At 39.3% G+C, this 22,592-nt stretch overlaps 1 protein-coding gene across 1 annotated transcript in view; it reads left to right on the top strand.

Annotated features, from left to right (window-relative positions):
- BRINP3 (BMP/retinoic acid inducible neural specific 3) overlaps positions 1 to 22,592 on the top strand; it is a 218,643-nt gene that overhangs the window by 94,022 nt on the left and 102,029 nt on the right. The window contains exons 3-4 of the mRNA XM_037069481.1: positions 7,615 to 7,805; positions 18,049 to 18,239. Of these exons, the coding sequence (XP_036925376.1) occupies positions 7,615 to 7,805; positions 18,049 to 18,239 (382 nt within the window). The remainder of the gene's footprint in view (positions 1 to 7,614; positions 7,806 to 18,048; positions 18,240 to 22,592) is intronic.

Below are 22,592 nucleotides of genomic sequence, written 5' to 3'. Positions count from 1 at the left end.
GCTCAGAAATAAAATGATCATCCATCAGGGGGTTAACAGCTTGTTGACATTCATAGAGCTTCGAATTTTGTGAGCTGAGTTGGTGAGAATGGGATTTCAAGCTTGAGACGTCTGACTCCTGAAGCCATTCTCTTTGAAAACAAAAACAAAACTAGCTTTGCCTCCCCAAAATATTTGAATTCCTATATGAAATGCAAATATTTTCCATTTTGTAACCAAGATAAAGAATTGCTTTTTAAATTAGCAACGTAAAAATAGAGACCTTACGTTTGTTTATTTCTTTTTTGCTTTTAATATATTTTATTGATTATGCCATTACAGTTGTCCTATTTCCCCCTTCATTCCCTTTCACCCTGCACACCCTTCCCCCACCATTCTCCCCCTTTAGTTTATGTCCACGCGTCTCAAGTTCTTTAGATTCTATATTTCCCATACTATTCTTGCCCCCCCCCCGTCTATTTTCTACCTACCATCAATGCTACTTATTCTCTGTACCTTCTCCCCACTTCTCCTCCTCCCACTCCCCTGTTGATAACCCTCCATGTGATCTTCATTCCTGAGGTTCTGCTCCTGATCTAGCTGTACTCTTAGCTTGCTTTTGTTTTAGGTGTGGTTGTTAATAACTGTGAGTTTGCTGTCCTTTCACTGTTCATATTTTTTATCTTCTTATTCTTAGATAAATCCCTTCAACATTTCATATCATAAGGGCTTGGTGATGATGAACTCCTTGAATTTGATCTTATCTGAGAAGCACTTTATCTGTCCTTCCATTCTAAATGAAAGCTTTGCTGGGTAAAGCAATCTTGGCTGTAGGTCTTTGGATTTCATGACTTGGAATACTTCTTTCCAGCCCCTTCTTGCCTGGAAGGTCTCTTTTGAGAAATCAGCTGACAGTCTGAGGGATCTCCTTTGTAGATGACTGTCCCCTTATCTCTTGTTGCTTTTAGGATTCTCTCCTTCATTTTAATCTTGGCTAATGCAATTATGATGTGCCTTGATGTGTTCCTTCTTGGATCCAACTTCTTTGGGACTCTCTGAGCTTCCTGGATTTCCTGGAAGTCTATTTCCTTTGCCAGATTGGGGAAGTTCTTCTTTATTATTTGTTTAAATAAGTTTTCCACTTGCTCTTCCTCTTCTCCTTCTGGTACCCCTATAATTTGGATGTTGGAACGTTTAAAGATGTTCTGGAGGTTCCTAAGCCTCTGCTCATTTTTTTTTGAATTCTTGTTTCTTCATTCTTTTCTGTTTGGTCATTTTTTTCCTTTTTTTGGTCCACTCCCTTGATTTGAGTCTCAGTTTCCTTTCCATCACTATTGGTTGCCTGTGCATTTTCCTTCATTTCAATTAGTTTAGCCTTCATTTGTTCCTCTAATTTGTACCTAAAATCGACCAGTTATGTGAGCATCCTGATCACCAGTATTTTGAACTGTACATCTGATAGGTTGGCTATTTCTTGGTTGCTTAGAGTTATCGGCTCTGGGGCTTGAGGTGTTCTTGAGCTGTAATGTTTTGGTCTGTTCGCACCTGTTACGCATGAGGGGCAGATCCCTAGGTATTCACCAGGGCGGGGCAACTCAGTCGCTGGGTTGTGACGCTGTATGTGGGGGCGGGGCCACAGAAGGGCAATGGCGGTCTCCTCTGCCGCTTCCCGCTGCTGTGGCCTGCGCGGTGTGTCTCACTGCTCGCTCCTCCAGTGGAACTTCCGGCCAAGATGGAGATGTAGGTGGAAACATTGTGCCTTCTCGCACCACCAAGTTTAAAGACAACAAAGTTTTAGTAACAAAAACACAACCAAAACACAGAAAATTGAACTATACGGCAGTCCGACAACTATGAACCATTCAGCCAGACCAGTAAGGGGTGGAGCCAGTGGTGGAGCGGGGTCGGAGGGGGGTCATGCAGGAAAACTTGGCCAGACTGACCCAGGCGCGTGGGCGGCGGTTGGCAGATCCCAGGATTGGAGTTGTGACAGGCAGACCCAGTGAGGGCACAAGGCGGCAGGCTGACTGCGGTCACACATTTGCGCCCAGATAAACCAAGCGAAGGAGAGAGCAGTGTTTATTTCTCTTTAGAGAGAGAACGAGAGTGGGTATTTTATTTTAGTCCAATATGTCTGTCTTAACTTTCTCTGCACTGATCAATAATTACCAAATCTGTATAATTATATGTATGTAGTTGATGAAAAATTGTGGTAAGTGGTAACAGATGTTAAATTGTACTTCCAAAATTTAGAAAGAAATGAGTTTTCTTGTTACACAATCCCCTCTCTCAAGTTAAAAAGTCATTCATGGGCAGCATATTACAGAACAAAGGGGCCAAGCTGAGGCTGATACACTGTTATTAAAAGTACCCCCTCAGGTTTGTTATGTCCGCCCATAACTGGTAGCTTTACAGCTACCAGTTACACATCATAAAATGAGGAAAAAATAGTATTGATTATTGGTGGCCATTCTTAAGATCAGTGCGATTTTACAGATGTAATTAGGAAGTTATTGAGAGGAAAGACGTCTCTCAATGCCAGAGATTTTAGAAAAGGAAAGGAAATGTTTATTGAAAGCTATATAGACTTAAAGTAGTGACCTAATGTCTTCATTGAAATATCAGAGTCCTTTAGGATAGCCAGGGACGTACACAGTCCTTCCTTCTCCTTCTGCCCTTATCTGGAGTACCGGATCTCAGGAAAAGAAGGAGAAGTCCATGATTCAGGCTTCCAGCAGCTACATGGTCCTCTCTTCACCAAGGCGGCGGGGGGGGGGGGGNGGGGGGGCGGGCGGGCGGTCTCCATTCTGCCAATACCTTGTAGTTCTCCTTAGCAAAGCTGTGAAGGGGTCTCCACGCTGGCGAAACCACGTGGTTCTCCAGCACCGCCACAGCCCCGTGGTGATTCTCTGCAAAAGCTGCGTGATTCTCTCCTGCCACGTGGGGATTCTCTCTCACGGCTGCAGGAGTTTCCACTTGGGCCAAAGCTGGGTGATTCCCCCATTAATGGCTGCCGCATCTGGGTTTTAAATCCCTGAGTCAGTCCTCCTCTGCAGTCCCATTTGCAACTTCTTGCACAATTGGCTACACCTGCCAACACTCCCATATCCTTCCAGCTTTACTGGGCTGCCATACTGGGTCTGGGCAGGTGTGGCCCCATGGCGTGGAGCCAATCATCTCCAAGCTCTCACCTGGGCACTGTAACCGGGGGAGTTGCCTCCCAGTTACATCATGGGTAGAAGTCACTCCCTTCTCCCTGGCTCAAAGCATGGCCACAGCTATTCAACATATCTATCACAGCAGTTAAAGGTTATAGATATGTTAAATGACCATTCCAGAGGTTAGTTGCAAAGCTGTTGCTATGCAAAACAGCTCTCAATGGCCCTGCTCCATGTGTCCCTTCCCCCAACATACACCTGTGGGGGGGAAGGGGTGAGCACATCCTACATATCTTTCTAATATATCTTGGACATCTTGAGTTCTGGACCCCATTTCAAATCCCTATTTGGGGACCCCCCTCTTGGCTGCACCCTGTTACAAGCATGTATGTGTACTTTTTACATCAAAACTTTTGCGAACAGCTGTTCAAACAATGGTTTGATTTAAACGTGGATACTATAAATGATTTATATCTGTGATGGTACAAGCATGAGGCACCTTTATATTTTTACTAGATTGATTACCTTTGGGAATAATGGCAGTGACTATGATAATGGAATTCTGCATTATTTTTATTAAAATTGAAATAATACCTTATTTACAGAAAATGATGTAAAATTATGGATGATAAAAATGAAATAACTTTCAGGCACTTTATAGCTCTGAAAATTTAACATAGTTTAAGAACTGGAAGTATCCATCACTAGCCACACCAGACCATTTTTTACATATTTCTTTGTAACTCCATCTCCATTTCATTTTACTTTCTGCTCTCCTCAGGAGGCCAGAGCCACAGTGAATTCTGCTGCTTCCCAGGGAGGGGCACTGCTTTGGGCAATCTTGCTAATTTGTGTTCTCTAATCTACTCTCAGTTTGGCAGCTCATTCAAAATGCACTACTCTTGAATGGTGCTCCTCAGAAATCCTGCGTGTAAACATTTTACCCAACCCCTATCTGTCATTGTGCTTTGAAGTGCACAGATATATTCTGCTAAATCCCTTGCCTTTTCCAAAAATACCTTCCAAAGCTTTGAAGCTCCCAGTACTCTTAGATTTTTTTTTTAAAGGTGGTATTGGTGTATCAAGTGTCTGGAGGCCAAAGAAAGCCCGTTCTCTCGGCTGCCCACTGCTTGGCCTTCAGCTGCTTTAGAAACACTCGCTTCAGAGGCAGTCATCCGGGCCATTAGGAACATTTGCCTTTTCCTGGCCAAACGGAAAACAGCATCGTTTGTGAGCTGTGGGAGCTACACAGAAAGACTGTTAAAAGAGCCAGCTTTGCAGCTACCAGCTACACATCATAAAACAAGGAAAAAATAGTATTGATTATTGGTGGCCATTCTTAAGATCAGTGCGATTTTACAGATGTAATTAGGAAGTTACTGGTACTGGAGACTGGCAAGTCAATTTATGATGCTTCTGCTGGATTTCTTCGCAGTCTGTTAGTGCTTGGGTATTATGTTTTGTTTTAATATTCTGTGGCATCTGCCAATTTCAATGAATACAGATAGGATTAAAATTATAAGGCAACCAATGTGAAAGGCATTGTAGTACTAGCCTCTAGGGCTTAGGCAAGCAACTTCATTTAGTGTGAATTAGCGGATAAAGATAAATCATTTCCGCAACAGCATCATCTAATTTTGTCACTATTTTTATGCAGCTTTTTCTTTGATATTGAGTCCAAAATATCCGATGCCAGCAGTGGTAGTAGCTTCTACTTTTGGAGGGGGGAATTAAGTATGCATGTGTAATTTTAAAGAGATCATGGTAGTTAATATATTTTGAATATATTGAATGCACTTACGTATTCACATAGAGTTTAAACACTAATAAAAGGGCAACGGCAGTGTGGCAAAATGATGATATAATTGATAACACTCTTGTTTTCCAATCTTCTGCACGAGGTGTGTAGGGATAAACGATAATAAATATTGTTGTAGAAAAGTCAACATTACGTGGACACACAGAATAATAGGTGCTTGCAAGTCAGAATTTTGAGCAGGCAAGCACAGAACTCTAATCAACTAATAGAGGCTCCTAAGTGCCAACAAAAACATTTTCAAAGTAATGCTCTGGCTGAGCTGGTTATAGCCCATTTGTGTGTTTTACAAAATAGCGGCGCTTCTGAGAGGGCCAAGTTACATTAAAGTCTAATGATTATGCCTATTTCATCCGAAATGTCCAAAGTTATGAGAGGAGGACACTCGTACTCCGTGAAGGCTGTGGGGGGAGGGCAGCATTATTTGGAAACAACAGTGTTCTTACTTAATAGAAGCAGAACGCGTCTGGTCGGACCAATGCCTGCAGGTAATGTACTCTCGTTATGATAACCATGCCCCACAGCGTCTTTTCCATTCAGCACACCATTGCTTCCTTTTCCCCCAACTTTAATAAATGCCTGGTCTAGTGACAACGGAGGCGAACCTTATCTTCAAAAAGGGAAACACTGCAGCCAGGAGTTTGCGGTACAGGCATCGTCGTCATTCCTTATTGTTTTCTCAAGTTACCCCAGGGTCAAAAAGCTGTACGTCTGTCATGGTGTACCAGACTAGATTGCAAGCAATGAACCACCCAAGAAGCTCATAATCTAGGTAGTTTTACATGACAAAATTTCTTTTTAGTTAACGCCCGCATGCATACCATTGAGCTGCCGGGGTGGGGTGGGGGTTGGGTATCAAGGACCCAGAACGAGGGACCAGGCTAAGTCAACAAGCTCATTGTTCACTGGTCAAAGGAAGCCACGTGGGCATGCTAACTTGAGAGGACACTAGTAAACACCACCGTACTCTGTGCCCTGGAAAAAACGAGACCCTAAGTGTTTGTATTTGGATCTAATGACTACTGCTTCCAATGTGGTACTTAACTGTGGAGACATGAGTTCTGTACCTGAAGTGTTCTTATCACCAGTTCTCAGGACTCATTCAGTACTTTCTCCCTGGGTTTTCGTCAAAATGTACAGAGATTGTAACGATGGTCACATATCATTATACTACAAACCAAGTGGGGTGAGTGGAAATGAGAGATCTCAGATCTCAAATTAACATCTATGTTTTCTACACAAATTGCACTTTTGGGGAATGCACAACGGAAGTATAATATTTTACTTCATTCTTTGGATGTAAATATGAAAAACTGGCCAAGAGAAGAATTTTAGATGAACAATTAGTTCTTGAAATTAAGATAACAATTTGCTGTAGTTACTAACAATACTGGTTTTAATTCCCTGATTTAGTTGATTGATTAGTTTTACTCAGTCTGGTGAGACTCCTGAAGAGCTTGCCCTTTAGATTTGGTTGTTGCATGACACAGAATAAATGACTCAGGGATGGGGGAGGGCAGCAAGGTGCTTTGTCCAACTGAAATGTCAGAAGGTGAGTCCAGACCACAAACTTCATGGAAGCTCGCGGACTGGGGTAGTAACATGTCCCTCCAATGATGGAGCCCCGGGAGGCTGGCCCTGTCTTAGGTTCTTCACAGCTGTACAAGGTCTGTGAGTGTAAGGGGAGAGAAAGCACATTCACAGTGACTTAGATTAGTAGCATTTACATCCAACGGCAGCGATAAATTGGCTAGAGGAGTTGTGCTACATAAGCTTTTGCACACTTGTATTTTTGCACATCAACATGTTTTCAAGTCTTTGAATGGCAATGAATTGATTCCCATTTTATCTTGCTTAGTGTGATCCTTGAGCCCTGAGGTCAGAGGTTTTCTTACATTCATCTAAATCACTAGCAAGATTTCTGATAACAATAGACAGTGAATAGTAAGCCATGAATAACTTTTTTTTTTGTTAAATTAGTGTTATTAACTGATCTCAGAAAATGACAAATTTGTTAAAAGTATTTTACAACCATAGCTGCCACTTTTTAAATTTGGCACACCCAACTTAAAAGTCACTTTTCAGCTTGGGAAATTGGTAATCACGTTGCATTTGCGTTTCAAAATATGTTTTCAACAATAATTATTGTAAAAAAAAGTTTCTCTTTCAATCATGTTTTTTTAAAATTCTTCATAACTCTATAATGTTACATAACTCTAAGATGTTACAAGTTTCTACACTAAAATGAATAAACAAAGGGATCATTAGAGTGATGGAAATAAATCCATTCTCTTTTTTCAATTTCCCTTAGAAAATGAAAAATATTATATTAGTTTTTTTCCTTGTTTAATAACTCTATATTCATATTCTATGCACAGTAGAATTCTTTTTATGAGTACATCTTCTCTTAGGGGGAAAAATCGGTAGAAACTGTTTACTTTGAGTGGTTTATTTTTTCCTCTACATGACTGGGTTTTAGAATATTCACTCCAATTAAATAAATTATAATATTGTTTCTCCTACTCATGACACGTGAGGTATTACTACAAGCAAGAGGTGCTGTAATGTCGTGACCCCAGCTAAGCTACCAAGTGAACTTTTCAAGTGAAAACATTTGGATAGAGTATGTATTTATGAATAAAAAATAAATTTGCTTTTCAGGGAGTTTGGCCGCTGGAAAGTAAATAACCTTGCAGTTGAGAGAAGAAATTTCCTTGGCTCCCCTCTGCCTCTTGCCCCTGAATTCTTCCGCAACATAAGACTTTTGGGACGTCGACCTACTCTTCAGCAAATCACAGAAAACCTTATCAAGAAATATGGGACACATTTCTTGCTATCTGCTACTCTGGGAGGTACGACTCTTTGAAAATACTTGTGCCTGTGTGTGCTTGTGCAAAAAACTGTATAAATTCAAAAAAGGGTTGATCTATCCAGATAGCTACAGTTTGAATGATTCCAGAATTCAATCATTAAGTCATTCAACACACTTATTATTTCTAAATGCCTTATATGGTGTTTACAGTGGTGTTATGTGAGGCAGATGAGTATCAGTTTCTGCCTGGAAGCAATTTATCATTTACTAGCAATCATTAAATACGGGTGTTGTTATTACACACTCTAATTCAAGGTAATATGCCAAGTTGTGTTTAAAAATTGAGTGATATGTATAGTCTAATCACAGATGGGAGTCCTTTAAGTTACAGAAAACAGAAAAGATTTTTCTGGGGTAAATATTGGAGATCTAAAATCACATTTTTAATACCATTTTAGTATTTCTGATTATAGTTGATACATAATATGCGAGGAATGATAAATATTAATTATGTATAATGTGAAAGTAGAGATTGATAATATAACTTATCCCTCAATCAACTTATGAATTTGTAAAAATTCGGAAAGCTATGGTTTAATAATATCATTAGATCCATATTTTATTATGGAGACGTATAATTCAGCATTTTCAATGCATTTAAATGATATTTTAGGAGGTAATATCTAACAGGAAAAATATATGGCATTTGCCTAAAAAGTTAAGAATATCCCAGAATGTTGTGCATTTTATCTCATGTGTTACTTTGTATAATGTGCAACCATTCCAGTGAGAAGTAGATGGTATTCTTTCCCAGAATGAAGGGCACCAAGCAGAACTGCATGGGAACACTGAGTTTCTCAGCAGGTTCGGTAAGTCGGGCAGGCTGAGCTGAGCCCATGGAGAAGTGACCGGAGAGACCGCCTGTTCCTTGTTCCCCCGACTCTTAGGTGACGAGTCTTCCCTGTCCTCTTCCCGCTAGTCTGGTCTGTCAGTGGCTCAGGTCCGTCTCTCCCTACAGGACATGGCTCTCACCAAACTCTTTCCCGACCTCCACCCCAGCGTCCTCAAACCAAGTCAGCATCACGTTCTCCGCTCAGGTTTTACGGAAACTCGAGTCAAGTCCAACCATTTCCTGCCTTAAATTAAAGCCTGTAGCTGTGCACTTAAAACCCGAAGGCCCTGACAGCAGCCTGTGCCTCACACTGTACCTTTGCTCTGTCCTCCTCATTCTCGGGCTTTGTCAGCCACTGTGATTGTTCTGTTCTGATGTTATTTTGTGGAGGAGGCCCTTCCTGACCATCCTGCCAGCACTAGTGCCCGGCAGACCTCTGATGTTCTCTCCTGTTCCACGACCTTCATGGTCTTTGTAGCATTATTAGTATGTGGAATATTTTGTATACGTGTTTCCTGGTTCGTGGTCTGTCATTCCCGCAGATTTTCCTGAAAATAGGGACCTTGCCTGTGCTTATCACCGCTTTACCCCTGTAGTTAAATAGTGCTGGGCACAGGGTCTCATTAAATAGTTGTTAAATGGATAAATAAGTGAAACCACACTTTGCTGGGAGGCCGAGGGTATCCAGTTCACTGAGTAAATGTCAGGAGTATAATGCATGCAGAAGATAATTGAGATATAATTTAGGAGGGAGACTGAATGAAAGAAGCATGCCCAGGGAATCAGATGTATCAGTTAAACAAATAAAGACTCGGGCTTGGGGAGAACCCCACGTGTGAGACCAAGTGAGCCAAGCCTGGGCAGGCTGGGAAAGGGCAGCTCCCAGGCACCTTGAGAAGCATCAGTCTGCAATGCATGTCGCCTGAGGAGGTCAGGTGAAAGGTGCATGTGGCTTAGCAGGAAAGGCTGGCCATGGATTCACACTCGCTCTCCGTTCCCTTCCTCCACAGATGAGTGATGCTGAAATACTAAGACAGAGACGTCAGACAAACCTGGCGTTGAATCCTGACCTCCCCGTCCTTTTAAATTTGTTTTTATCTGAGCAATTGTGAGACTTCAGCACCCGTGAAGTCACTTCTCTGCTTTTTCGGTTTCTTTAGTAAAAGGGACACCTACAGGACAGGGTCACTGGAGCATTTGTGTCAATGGAGAATATTGTCCTTGGCACGGTGTGTGACATCATTGCAATGTGATGCATTTATGGTATTGTTGTTATGGTGATACAGAGAGCCAAAAAACCCTCAAAGTATCCGAATAATTATGGTTGTAGATTCTGTGAAAGCTGTGTGTATTGGGCTTAGTAATATCAGTCATAAATAATGCAATAAAGGCTAAAGTAACAGTGAAAAATTATTTCTATGATGTCTTGTTAAAAAAGTCCAGTGGATTTGAAACAGATAGGAGGCTTTATTACCACTCTCAACAATGTGTGGTACCCAGCAGAATTTCAGGACATAAGCTAAGGACGCTCTCTCCAAATAACAAAGGGAGGGGCAGAGGGCAGGCAGAGAGATCAAAAAGTCGAGATGATTCTCATGGACATTTTTTGTTCTTTAGTCACGGAATTATGGTGACTTTGATTCCTTTCGTTGTTTTGGTATGATGGATGCCATACTTTTGGTGTAAGATTAGCTTTTGTCTCGTAGGGCGTATGTGGCATTTAGTCACTTCTTCAGGTTGACTTGTCCAGCGGCCACAGTACACTGTCTCGAAATCACTTTGCTTCGATTATTTTAAAGCCCCGTTCAAGCCTTTTTTAAAGAAAGTGGGTCCCTCACCTACCTTCACACCTCTGAGTTTTCCAATGATTTTGTGTTCCCAGTATTTTCTACCTCAAGTATTTTCCTTCTCTAAATGTTACTTCTATTTCTCTTCTGGAATCTGTTGGGTGATATTAATAATTTAGCTAAAATGCACGGAATTATTTAAGTAGCTTAAGGATATAAACTATTTGCAATTGAAATGTGTACCAGGTTGATTTCATGCAATTTTAAAATGATCGCTGTTGTAATTACACAAAAGCTTTTTTGTTGCTCTAAGTGTATTTTACTTCACGAATTTTACCTGACTGAATATGCAGTTGTGTTACTCCATTTTTCATAAAAAAATTCAGATTAGTGTTATTTAACTTGAACTAATTCTCCCTCACTCTTTAATTAGCTAACACTAAGGAATAATTCTAATACTAACACACCGTGGATGCAATGTATACAGCAAATTTTTATTTTATTTTGTTTTTTATTGTTGTGCAATTACAGTTGTCCCCATTCTGCCCCCCATTACTCTCCCCTACCCTACCACAAAAAGCCAGTTATTATATAACTAAGGACTTCCAAAGTAATTAGATTTTCAACTAAATTTACACATTTAAAAAAACTTGAATGTAAAATACTATCAATGTTAGCATGATGGAAAGGAAATAAGTTTTAAAAATGTCTTCTTCCCCAAAAGTTATTTAGTACACCATATTATTGACTTAGACATAAAACTTTGGATAGCATATTTGAAGCCTTAAATGGGATATTTTATGATAGATAAAGCCAATGATTGAATTATCTTCCTATAGGGACAAATAAATTATTAAAAACCTTCTCCAATATATATCATTTTTCCCATTTATTTCATCTTATAACTTCCAGACTATTTATCAATATAGAAATTCAGCTTGCTCCTTTTTGGAAAATGATATCTAAACTCCATCACTGCTTAAATATCTGAAATAAGCTACTCAATTTGCAGAATCAATCGTGAAACAGATTGCACTCTGGGGACATATCGATTTCTAGCTAAGGAATATATTTCATGACCGTTTTTATAGTAAAGTTTATTACAATAAATAAATGACAAATACTGAAATAAAAGTGTATCTGTGTATTGAATATAGATGTACAAAGGAGAAAAAATTAAGTTAATAGGGAAGAAAAAAGGACTTGAAGTTTTGGGGCTCACCAGGAAGAGGAATGGTGTCTGTTAAAATGCACCAGTCTGGGTTCTGAATACACTGACAAGGACAAAGGAAGGTAGAGACCAGAAAATTCATTTAAGATTTTATAAAAATGTTACAGTAAATATTTCTGATGATCTTCAACATGACCTAATCTCTAGAATTACACAGACGTGTTCAACCACTCAGTCAGAGCCATAGTCCCAAGCCACTCACCCACTGTCTCCGAACTCCTGGAGGGAGCTTGGCTCTCTCAAGCCTAAGGCAGTGAGGAGCAAGTTCAAGTGTGTGGTCTTTCCTCGCAGTACTGGCTAAAGAGGAAGAGGAGGAAGAGGCAGGCTACTTGGACCTTCCTTACTCCAGCTTGACACCCCACCCCTGCACCTCAGTGGGCAGAGTCAGGAATGCAGGGACAATGAGAAAGTTTGGGGGAGCCACCCCCCTGGTAGAGGGGTGCAGGGAAGTAGGGTACTCCATTCCTGATAGAAATGTTTTTGGAAATTAGACCAAATATTTTTCTAGGAGCCTATAGGCAATATATCGATTTGTTCACTTACAACTTTAAAAAATATGTTTCTTTTTGAGCACCCCAAAGACAAGTTCAGCTGGACCACTGGTTTTGAATGTACAGAGATTTAAAAGCCATAATTAATATTTAGGGGAAATCATTATAATTTTCTTACTACATGATTTGAATGTTTTCTCAGGAAAGAGCTTCTTATAAGTATATTTTATGGTTACCGTATTGCTCAACTCCAGCATTTCATTAGATATTCCATTTTGCTTAAATATAGATATTTTCTTCACTGATAAAATGGAAAAAAAATGCATGTAATGGCCAGAGTAGTATTAATTAAAATAAAGGATGTAACTTCTGTGACAACATAGTGTATAAGTAAGTTAGCTTGCACGATAGTTTTAGTCCAAAATTATTACCATATATTGCTTGTATATGTATTTCTTTCAAAGAAAGAACAGAGTTCAGAAGTCAGGTAGTAAGATAGCATATGGATTGACTATCAATTAGATTTTTTCTATTTTCTTACATCCCCCAAAATATCAGAAATGTAAATATCTCATTTAATTTCAGAAATACTTAATTCTCACTTATCTCTATGTAAATTAAATTCCGTATAAAGAATCCTCAGAGAGTTTTTAAATTTCTGTCATATATCACCTTTCAAAATCCATTAATGGGTGTCTTTCTCATTTTCACTTGGTCTCTTCTTAGGAAGTACACATTTCTTTTATTTTAGTTTAAGAGTAACATAATGAATAAAGCAGATCTGTCAAAATATGTGCAGTTAATCTCTTGAGCAAATATAAATACTTATTGAAAATTCATGGAACTGCTTTGTGTAGTAGGATGCATATTCTTTTTTAAGAAAAAGAACTGAAAGGAAAAGAAATATTTTCTGAAGCTTCATCTCCCAGATAATCATTAACATAATGGGGCTCTTGGGGAACAAGCCCGAGACACTGGTGTTTAAGTGTACCCTCACACTGCTTAAGTGCACGCTACTGAATTACATCAGTTCCTCCCTCTGTCTCTGTCTCTCTGTCTTGCTCTCTTTCTCTGACTCTTCCTCATCTTCAGTCTCTCCTGTTCTCTAGTAAACAAAATGAAAATTTCGAAGTTAAAGCAAGGCTGTTAATTAACTTTCAATTGTTTCTAACGCAGTTACGGACTACAATGACTTGAAACCATTTATGTAAATGGTAATACGGTAACAAAGAGGAAAAGGTGATTAAAATTGCTATGTCAGTTCCGAGTGAGATTCCTGTGAACTAAGTCAAAAGGTACATGCTCAGTTTTAGCGTCCTCTAAGTTTGATTATAGACTTTTTATTCTTCTTCACCACACTTGGCTAAGGTAGATAAAGCCCCTGTCCACTTGTCTGACAGACAAGGGCCAAGGTCTCCAGTAGTTCAAACACCCATGACCTTCCATGAAGGAATGCACTGGTCACTGGTAAAGACAGATGTTGAAGCTGGTAACACATTTTACTGTGACCCGGAGCCTCATTGCTCGAGGGTGGTCCATGGTTGCACAGTATCAGCATCACCTTGGAGCTTGTTCCAAATGCAGAATCTCAGACTGCATCTCAGATTCATGAATCAGAAGCTACATGGTAACAAGAACTCCAGGTGATTGATATGCACATTCACTCGGAACAGCACTGTTTTGAGTTTTTCTATAAATTCAGAATGGTCTTAAGAGTCCCAGAAAATTTCCCTTCTGAGAATTAATCTCACCAAAATAATAGCAGGGCTCTATTAACTATACATAACAAAAATGTTCACTGTAGCATTGTTTGTAAGCAGCTCCAAAATATAAGAAACTTAATTATATTTCACTCATGGTAGATTCGTTTCATCTAACCTTGGAACTATTTATTATAAATTCCTCTTTTTAAATGTTATTGTTCCATAGAGAATAATGGAATGGTATGAGTAATTTTGTTTCGAAAATTTTTAGACATTTATGGGAGTTACTGTTAATAATCATAAGGTCAGTTTTCCTTTTAGAGTGTTTTACAAAATATATTATTTTTCTCTTTCAAAGCTGTGTAAGGCTATTCTTCCCATAATATCTCACAGATGCCGGTTGGTGTTAAGCCAACATGTCTGTTTTTTAACTGTATATATTTGGTTCTACTTCTTGTCAGAAGCCAGTTTTTTTTTTAAACATGGATTTCTCCCCCATTATGTCTATTTGTTTCTAAAACATGGTCTTATTTTCTATAACACTATTTTAGTGGAAAGATAGATACATTATCGGGATGAGTACCTTTTAGCGTGTTAAGCTTAGCGAGGATGGTCATCAATTGTGAGAGCAAAGCAAACACCATGAGAACTGAAATATAATTTGAAAAGGACAGCAGTACTCAAAATAACCTAAGACTTTAGTTCGAGGGATAATCTGATCTGTCTTTACCAAAAATAGAATAACATTTTTGAACTAAAAGGACACATCAAACGTAAAGCCCACAATTCGATTTAACTTAAGCTATGCTTGCAATGGTTATTTTTGTAAGAAGGGCTTCTGCTCAAATAGCGGTTCTTTGTGAGTAGAATTCACACAAAAGCAAAACAGATATTCACAGTGAGATCTTTAAGTGGAAGGAAGCTGAGTGGCTGGGAAGACATCTACCATAAATGTACTTTTTTGTTTATTTTTTTTTCTGGGCAGAATGGTAAACATTATAGGTCAGTCGACTAACCCAAGGTCAATAGCAATGAAGAAATAAAATGCCCCCAACCTATCAGAGTTAGCTTCACTGCAATTGTAAAAATCTCAGTGAATCGAAACACTAGCAGAAACTGTGTGTCTCCCCGCAGACCCCCTGTGATTCTCCTCATTCTGGGAATGAAGCAGAAAGGTCCTCTGGGGAACATGCTGCCCTCCTGGCAGAGGAGGACAGCAAAAGAACCATTGGAACTTGGCCATGATGCTCAGACCTTGGCCAAGGTCACGACATGTCCGGTTTGGGTGTATTCCACTAACGCGAGCATCTTCCTTTCCAGTACCAGGCTAAAGGACATTACCCGCACACTCGTAGTTCTTCCCTGCAGTGCATCTTGAATCCACGTGTGCATGTTGGCATCCAGGATGGGTCAGAAAATACGGAAAATAACCCAGTCTGCCGCACCATCCTATACTGGTTGATCCCTAGGACTTTTTTCATTCTCTTATCTATTTTTTTATCCTAACTTTTCTGAGAGCTTTACCTCTCTCTTCAATAACTTATACATGACAATGCAAAATGAGAAAACCCAAGTGAAAAGAGAACAGTATGAAAGTTCTTTAATTTGTGTTTCTCATGGACACTGTATAATTAAAAATTTAGGACAGAAACATAAACAATTGTGAGGCCTGCAGCAAACCAAATAAACTGACCATAGGATACCGTTAAAGTCATGGCTTTTTTGTTTTCTTTTGTCCTGTTTCTAATTCTCTGTGAAATTTTTCTTCAATATGTGCATTTAATGTCCATAAACTACCACAGTATTTTAGTTGTAAAAAACCCAGCTGCATGGTTTCTATGTGAAATAATCACATCTTTATATATCCACAGAATATAATCCTTTTTACTTTCTAACAGACTCAGAATGTTGAATAGCTTTCAAAATCACATTTTTTATTTTTAAAACACATGAATGTCCTTTGGAACTCATATCATGCTTTTGAACTACAACAGCTTAAAAAAACATGAATAAAAATGACATTTGAACAAAAATTATTTAGTTGATTGAATAATATTTCCATTTTCAAACCTGAATATTGTGTTATTTACATAAAATTCAATGTACTTGTGTAACTGAATACCTAAGAGAGATTTACAACTAAAGTTCAGGATGCATTTGTCTTTCTTTAAGACTGACTATAAAAGTATCAAAGAATGCGAAGACCATGAACATCACAAAAGCATGGTAGTTGTATATGATTAAAAAAACCAAAAACCGTATCTCTTGGAGAAAGTAAAGGAGCTTATTTACTGTTAGATTGAGCAGCTTTGTCTCTGTGTCTTAGCTATTTAACAGCATGATTTACAAAACTTCGATATTGTTGTGTGGCCTGTTGTAGCCATGGGCTTCCTACAAGGTGTTCGTAAAACGTGACTGAACAATTGTTATTTGAAGAGCCTCTTGTGCCAAACTGTGGGGAAAGCTTTTGCGTACATGAACTAGTCTTCCACTGTGGAGAAGGACCATGAGCGGTGTCTGAACAGATTCTCTTTTTCCAGCTACTGGAAGGAATAACCAACTGCTATCTTTAATTATCCCGTATATCTTGATTACAAGATCCACTAGAAAATAATTTTGACTACGTTTAGGCTCCTGGGGTGAAATTCAATATCTATGAAGTGCTTGCGTATGAAAACTTAAACCCCCCTCATTTACTGTTAGATCCTAATAAAAAAAATGTAGAAGGAGCAAAGGATCTCTCTGGAGACTCTTCTATACAGACCCCCGAAAGGCTCCACTTCCTAGGACCATTATTTTTTAGGGGATTTCTGTGAGGCGGTTAGGATTTCAACCTATGAATTGTAAGGGGGCACGAGCATGGAGACCACAGCACTGACATACACCAGAGAGCCGAATTGCGGCTCCTTGGAATATCACAGCACCATTGCCCTTTCTCTAGGCACGTGCAGGATGCTGGTTCTGGTGCTCCCTCACAACTGGGCACACGCGTGGAATCTTCTCAGACTCATTGGTCTTCCCGAGATGCATTCACGCACATGTCCACAGTCGTTGATCCCCTCTTTCTGAGTGTAACTAATTGTTGGGGATTTTTGTTTGTTTGTTTCTACAGTAACTTACCTATAGATTCTCTTCTCTTTTTCATTTCGGCATTCCCATCAAAAGCTATTTATGACACATCTAACCTAATGATGTTAATCATTTGGCCCACTTATTCATATTTATGATGGATTTTTTTTCTTTTTCCCCAGCTACTCTGATGAGTCTGCCTGATTTCCAGGATTTCTAATATCCATTGACCTGACCTTTTGTTGAAAAACGGGCTGTTGTTTAGGATTGGACAATTACCTAGGCTGTGTCATTTTAAAATGGTATTTCTTTACTTTGGAGAAGAAATGCTAACTACTCTTCTACTAGAAAACCACAGTGGTTGTTGTCTAAAACTGGTGTGACACGTTGTAAAGGGGCACACTACTGCCCAAACAGAGGTGCCTAAAAAGCAAGAACGGGCATTGAGTGTGACGCTGACTTGTTAGATGAGAATCGAAAAAGTGAGAGGTCTGGACATGGCTAGTTCTCACGGTTACACTTAACCAACATCAATTTTTTTTCTCAACATTTGAACATTGAAAATGCTTACAGTTATATGTGCTCTACATGGGTAACCTCTGAATTTAACATATTTACATAAATATAAATGCATTTGTGCATCTTCTCTGTAGTTCAAGGGTATAACTGAAAACTAAATGACAAAGTTGTCTTGATCATGTTTATAGGTGCTATGCTGATCTGTGGCAAGCATTTCTGCAGCATTCTAATTTTGTATTATGTCCTCCACAAAAGTTCATTTTATATAGTTTCTTAATAGCTGCTTTTGGGCCATGTGAATGGGAGGTAACTGAGATAAACTCTCTCAGAAATGGAATAAAGCCTAGGGGCATCGCTTCACAAAAGCAGCTGTTCAACAGGCACTAGATTCACAGGTACAGCCGCCAACATCTCAAGCACTTTCCTGAGCAACAGGAAAACACTTGCAGAACAACAGGAAAGTGAAAGTCTTTGCCCTTTTGTTGTTTATCCCTCTTGTGTTTCATTCTGTCATTTCCTCGCCTGCAGATATATATATTTTAAATGGATGGTATGTGGTAAATGGGATCCTGTGAACTATCTTCGATGCAGGAGAGGAGTCCCTCACGATTTTTGTGGACAAGCGGAAGCTGAGCAGAGGGTCTGAAGGAAGCGATTCCGGTGCCAACAGCTCTTCGGTCACCCTGGAGACACTGCACCAGCTGGCAGCCTCCTACTTCATCGACAGGGACAGCACCCTTCGCAGACTGCACCACATCCAGATCGCGTCCACAGCCATCAAGGTAGGACCGGCTTTGCCCTGCAGGTGCGGGGCACCATTGTTTCCTTACCCTGGAAGCCCACATCAAATTGTTGGCATGTCCCACCGACTTAGGTAATTGTGTTCTGAAGTTATTTTTGACATTCCCTCTTGTCATCAGTAATGTAATGTATTCAAGATACAATTGTGTGTATCTTGATGTGATTTCTTTTAACTTGATCTTTGGGTTGAGGTTCTTCATGGCCAACTATGAGTTGAAGTATCATGTACTCAAACTATGTGGTTTTTATCCTGGGGAACACAGAGTTCTTCATAAAGTTTTGGTGGATAAAGTCTTCTTTTAATAGCATTGATTTTTTAAAATAAATCTCCATATTTTGTTTTATTAATTTAAAACCAGTATCCTTAGAAGGGACTTTGTTAGACTCCAAGTGGTCAGTGCTGCAGAAGTGAATAAGAAATCCTGCATTAAGCAGTATTTTTCCTCAGTGCTTTTAAAATTAATTGCAATTTTTTGGTTATAAGTTTCTAGAAGGCAAGATACACCATAATCTACAGTTAATAGGTAAACTCTGTGTGTTCACTAAAGTCCTTTGCTTGTAACTGTATTAAGGTTGAATTTACTAAAGCTGAGAGGGAAAATAAGGTCTTCATTTTATTTTATTTTAAGAGAGAGAGAGTGTGTGGTTTCCAAACCAATAGACATTTTGGCATGTTCTCTGGGGGTTTAGGTCAACACATATTGTTTTGGCCAATAGCCATCGCAAAGCTAACAGACCAGAAAGCTGGCTCAGTCAGTGTGCTAGCGTGATTCTAGATGAAGTTAACAAGAGTAAAATAAAACACAAAAAACATTTTTGGGGAGTCTCAACTCAATAGTTCCCAATTGTTGTAAAAAGCAGTCATTAAATCTATTGTGTTGCTTTATGAGATTCAAATGAATGTGTGTATTATTTTGCCAGTGAATTGAAAAGTGTGGACGTCAGTATCTGGGAATGCTAGGTCAAATAAGCCCAAGAAATGCCTTTTGTGATGATGTGTGAGAGTGAATAAGGGTGACACAGGAATATCTTTAGCTTAAGGTTACCCATTAATGCTACCCATCTTCAGTAGTCCTAGTAAATGAGGTTGGGAAAAGAGTTCTGTAGATGTAAATTATGCAGTTGTAGGTAGTTTATTTCTGACTGCAGGACTTCAGTTATGCTGAGTTATCAAGTATACACATAGTAGTTACTTTGTATAGATCAAAATGTAGCCAGAATGAATGAAGATGTCTTAGTTAATTTAAAAGTATTGTAAGTGAGGGTATCGTTAGAGATATTTAGGTCGAGGTTGCTGGGGAGAAATAGATTTTCCTTTCAGAAATCAATTTCATTGATATAAACAAGAACCTAAAATGTGTTTTCTAATGGAAGACATCATTGTTGTAAGTGTGTTTATTACATGGCTATTGATCTTTTTCGCCCAGCCTGGAGTAGAATCATACAATAGCAGTTTTGTATGCACACTGGGAAGAGAATATTCATTCACACTCCATGGGGAGAGACTTAGTGGGTATTTGTGTACACTCGCTTCTTTCTCCACAAGTGAACTTGGGGTCACAAAAGGCACGTGTGGTAATAGTAGAAACTACTGTTCGCAGGCCTGGTTCCTAGATCCTGGTGAAACCTTTGGGGGTGATGTAATCTGAGAACTGCTCTGGGGAAGGGAAGGGAGTGACCTGGGGTGGGAGAGGGAACCGCTGGCCTCCAGAGCTTGGTGGCCATGACTGGTGTCCTTCAACCGCGGGCTGCGGATGGGAGGGGGGGGCCTTAGCTCAGGAAGTGCACACAGAGAAGAGTGTGGGAATGACCCCAGGATGGTTTGTAAACAGAGGCACCGTCATGTGGTGCCCTGTTTCAGTCACAGATGGACTGTGCTCATGGCCCTGGACCCATCGGATTATAATGAAGCAAAATTTCCCATTACCTAGGGATGTCGTACAGTCTCAGCAGGGTGCATTTCTCACGTGTTAGTGGTGATGCTGGTGTGAACAAACCCACCGACCTGGCAGAGAGACTGAAGAAGCGTCGTGCCCACAATCCCAGGAGCAGGTGGTGCCATCTCAGTTTGTGTAAATGCACACACTCTCAGGACAAAATGGCCTACGGAGGCCTTTCTCACACGTGTCCCCAGGGTTAGGTGGAGCGCGGATGCACTCGTGCCTGGCGCTATAATGAGGGGAAGGGGGAATGAGGTGTGTTCCCCCGGTGGTAGGGCAGCTAACGGTATAGTCACAGAAGTATGGAGGGAGTGCAAGAAAGAAGTGCTGGGGATGGGGCTGGGGAAGGCTCCTGGGCCTCTCAGGATTTAATTTAGGGCTGGATGGGTTTCTCTTCTCCATGAGCTGTCTCATCTGAAATGCCTGGCGGGTCTCCAGTCCAGGGTCAGCTGCAGCCCAGATTACTGTTGGAGCCCCAGGGAAATGTCCTGCCGTAGAGTGTGTGGTGTCCACACGCCCTTGGGGAGGTCTTCGGGTCTCTGGGATTGCGCATGCACACTTTTATATGCTTGTGCATTTTCTGAAGGACAATACCCTGGATTTTCGTCAGTTAGCAAAGGAGTCCCTACCCAGATAAAACGTGTCTGTCCTTAATTATAAGATTATAATTGCTTAGATAGAAGTAACATTAATGTGGTAAGAGGGACTGAGTGGGTGGGGGTGGGAGGTTTGTACCTGGAATCCAAGGCATTTAATTACTGAAATCCTTTATGTTTGAATAAATAATTCAATACCAAGTGCTTTTATAATATATTTAAAACCAAGAGCTTAACTCTTTTACTAAATCCCTAAAGGTTCAATGACTTGCTATTATGTGCTAAAGATTCAAACTAAGTGTGCAAAGATCCGCATTTTCTTTGATTACATAACACATCTTGTGTTTTAAGTACCAGATAGGAAGCATTTAATTTCTTGAACAAATTCACAGAATTTTGTCAAACAGTAAAGGCAAATAAGACCATTATCTGATAATGGCACAAACATAATAAAATCTGCAAAATCATGCCTGCTTATGTAATGCTAATTCTTACAAAAACTCAAAAGAGTTGGACAAATAGTGTTAACTATGAGCCTTTTCTAGAAAATGGAATAGAACAATTTGTTGTTCTTCTATTTTCTAATTGTGAATGTAAATAAATAGAAGAATGGCTCAAATGCCCGTGTAGCTTAATTAACTGTTACATTATTCCAATTAATGGCATTTATATCAAGTATTATTTTCAATATTATTTTTATTTATTTATTTATTTATTTAGAATTTAATGTTTTTTTATTTTTATTTTTTAAAGATTTTATTTATTTATTTATCTTTAGAGGGGAAGGAGATGGAGAGAAACATCAATGTATGGTTGCCTTTCGTGCATCCCCTGCTGGGAGTTGGCCTGCAGGGAACCGGCCTGCAACCCAGGCATGTGCCCTGACTGGGAATCGAACCGCGATCCTCTTGTTCTCAGGCCCGCGCTCAATCCACTGAGCTACACCAGCCAGGGCTCAATATTATTTTTAGTGCAATAATGTAGCAAGAATAACAGCTACATTGGCTACTGTTTTCAAGTGTCAATTCAACTGACTTGTTATCTAAAAAAGCGAGCTAATACATGCTTAAGGTTTATTTTGAGTTAGACTAATGAACTTTAATATTATACTGTTGAGAAAGGTGAGAAAATAAAAATAGATTATACATTTTTGGAAAAATCTAACACCTGATGTGGGAATATGCATTTTTGAAATTTTTCTAATATTTTGTTTTAAAAATTATATTACATGCAGTGAGAAAACTAAATTTTCAGACACTTAAAAATTAAATTATTATTTTCTGAAACAAACACTGATATATACTGTATTTTAGGCATTTTTCTAATATAGAAAAAATATCAGATTTTTAAAATTATAATATTTGACCTGTTTTCCAACAAAAGCAATTAGGTGACATTTTAAAACACATAATAAATGTTGATCACAATAACCCCGCCTTTAACCAGAAAAACAAGGTTTCAGTTTTATTCTGTTTTTTTTTGTTGTTGTTGCTGTTGTTCTGTTAGTATATTGTAGCTGTCAATCGAGATCACCACATTTATGCAAATCTCTGTTTGTCATTTAACCTTTATTTAGCTACTGGAGGCCAAACGAAATAGCACGGTGTCAGGAGTCACATTTTTCTGCAGGAACTTGGAGTTGGTTGATTAGAAACAATGATTTGGAACAAAGACTGGCGCAAGCAATTTTAAATCAGTCAAGTTTTGAACTATGTTTCTTCTCACATATGAATTATACTTGTAGGTTACAAAAATACAAAAGAAACAAATGTCAATCGATACTGCCAGTATAAAAAGT

This window comes from Sturnira hondurensis, unplaced genomic scaffold (genome assembly GCF_014824575.4).
Source record: "Sturnira hondurensis isolate 20B ecotype Veracruz unplaced genomic scaffold, ASM1482457v3 Scaffold0018525, whole genome shotgun sequence".
Taxonomy (NCBI): Eukaryota; Metazoa; Chordata; class Mammalia; order Chiroptera; family Phyllostomidae; genus Sturnira; species Sturnira hondurensis.
This window is presented reverse-complemented; position numbering and strand designations above follow the sequence as displayed.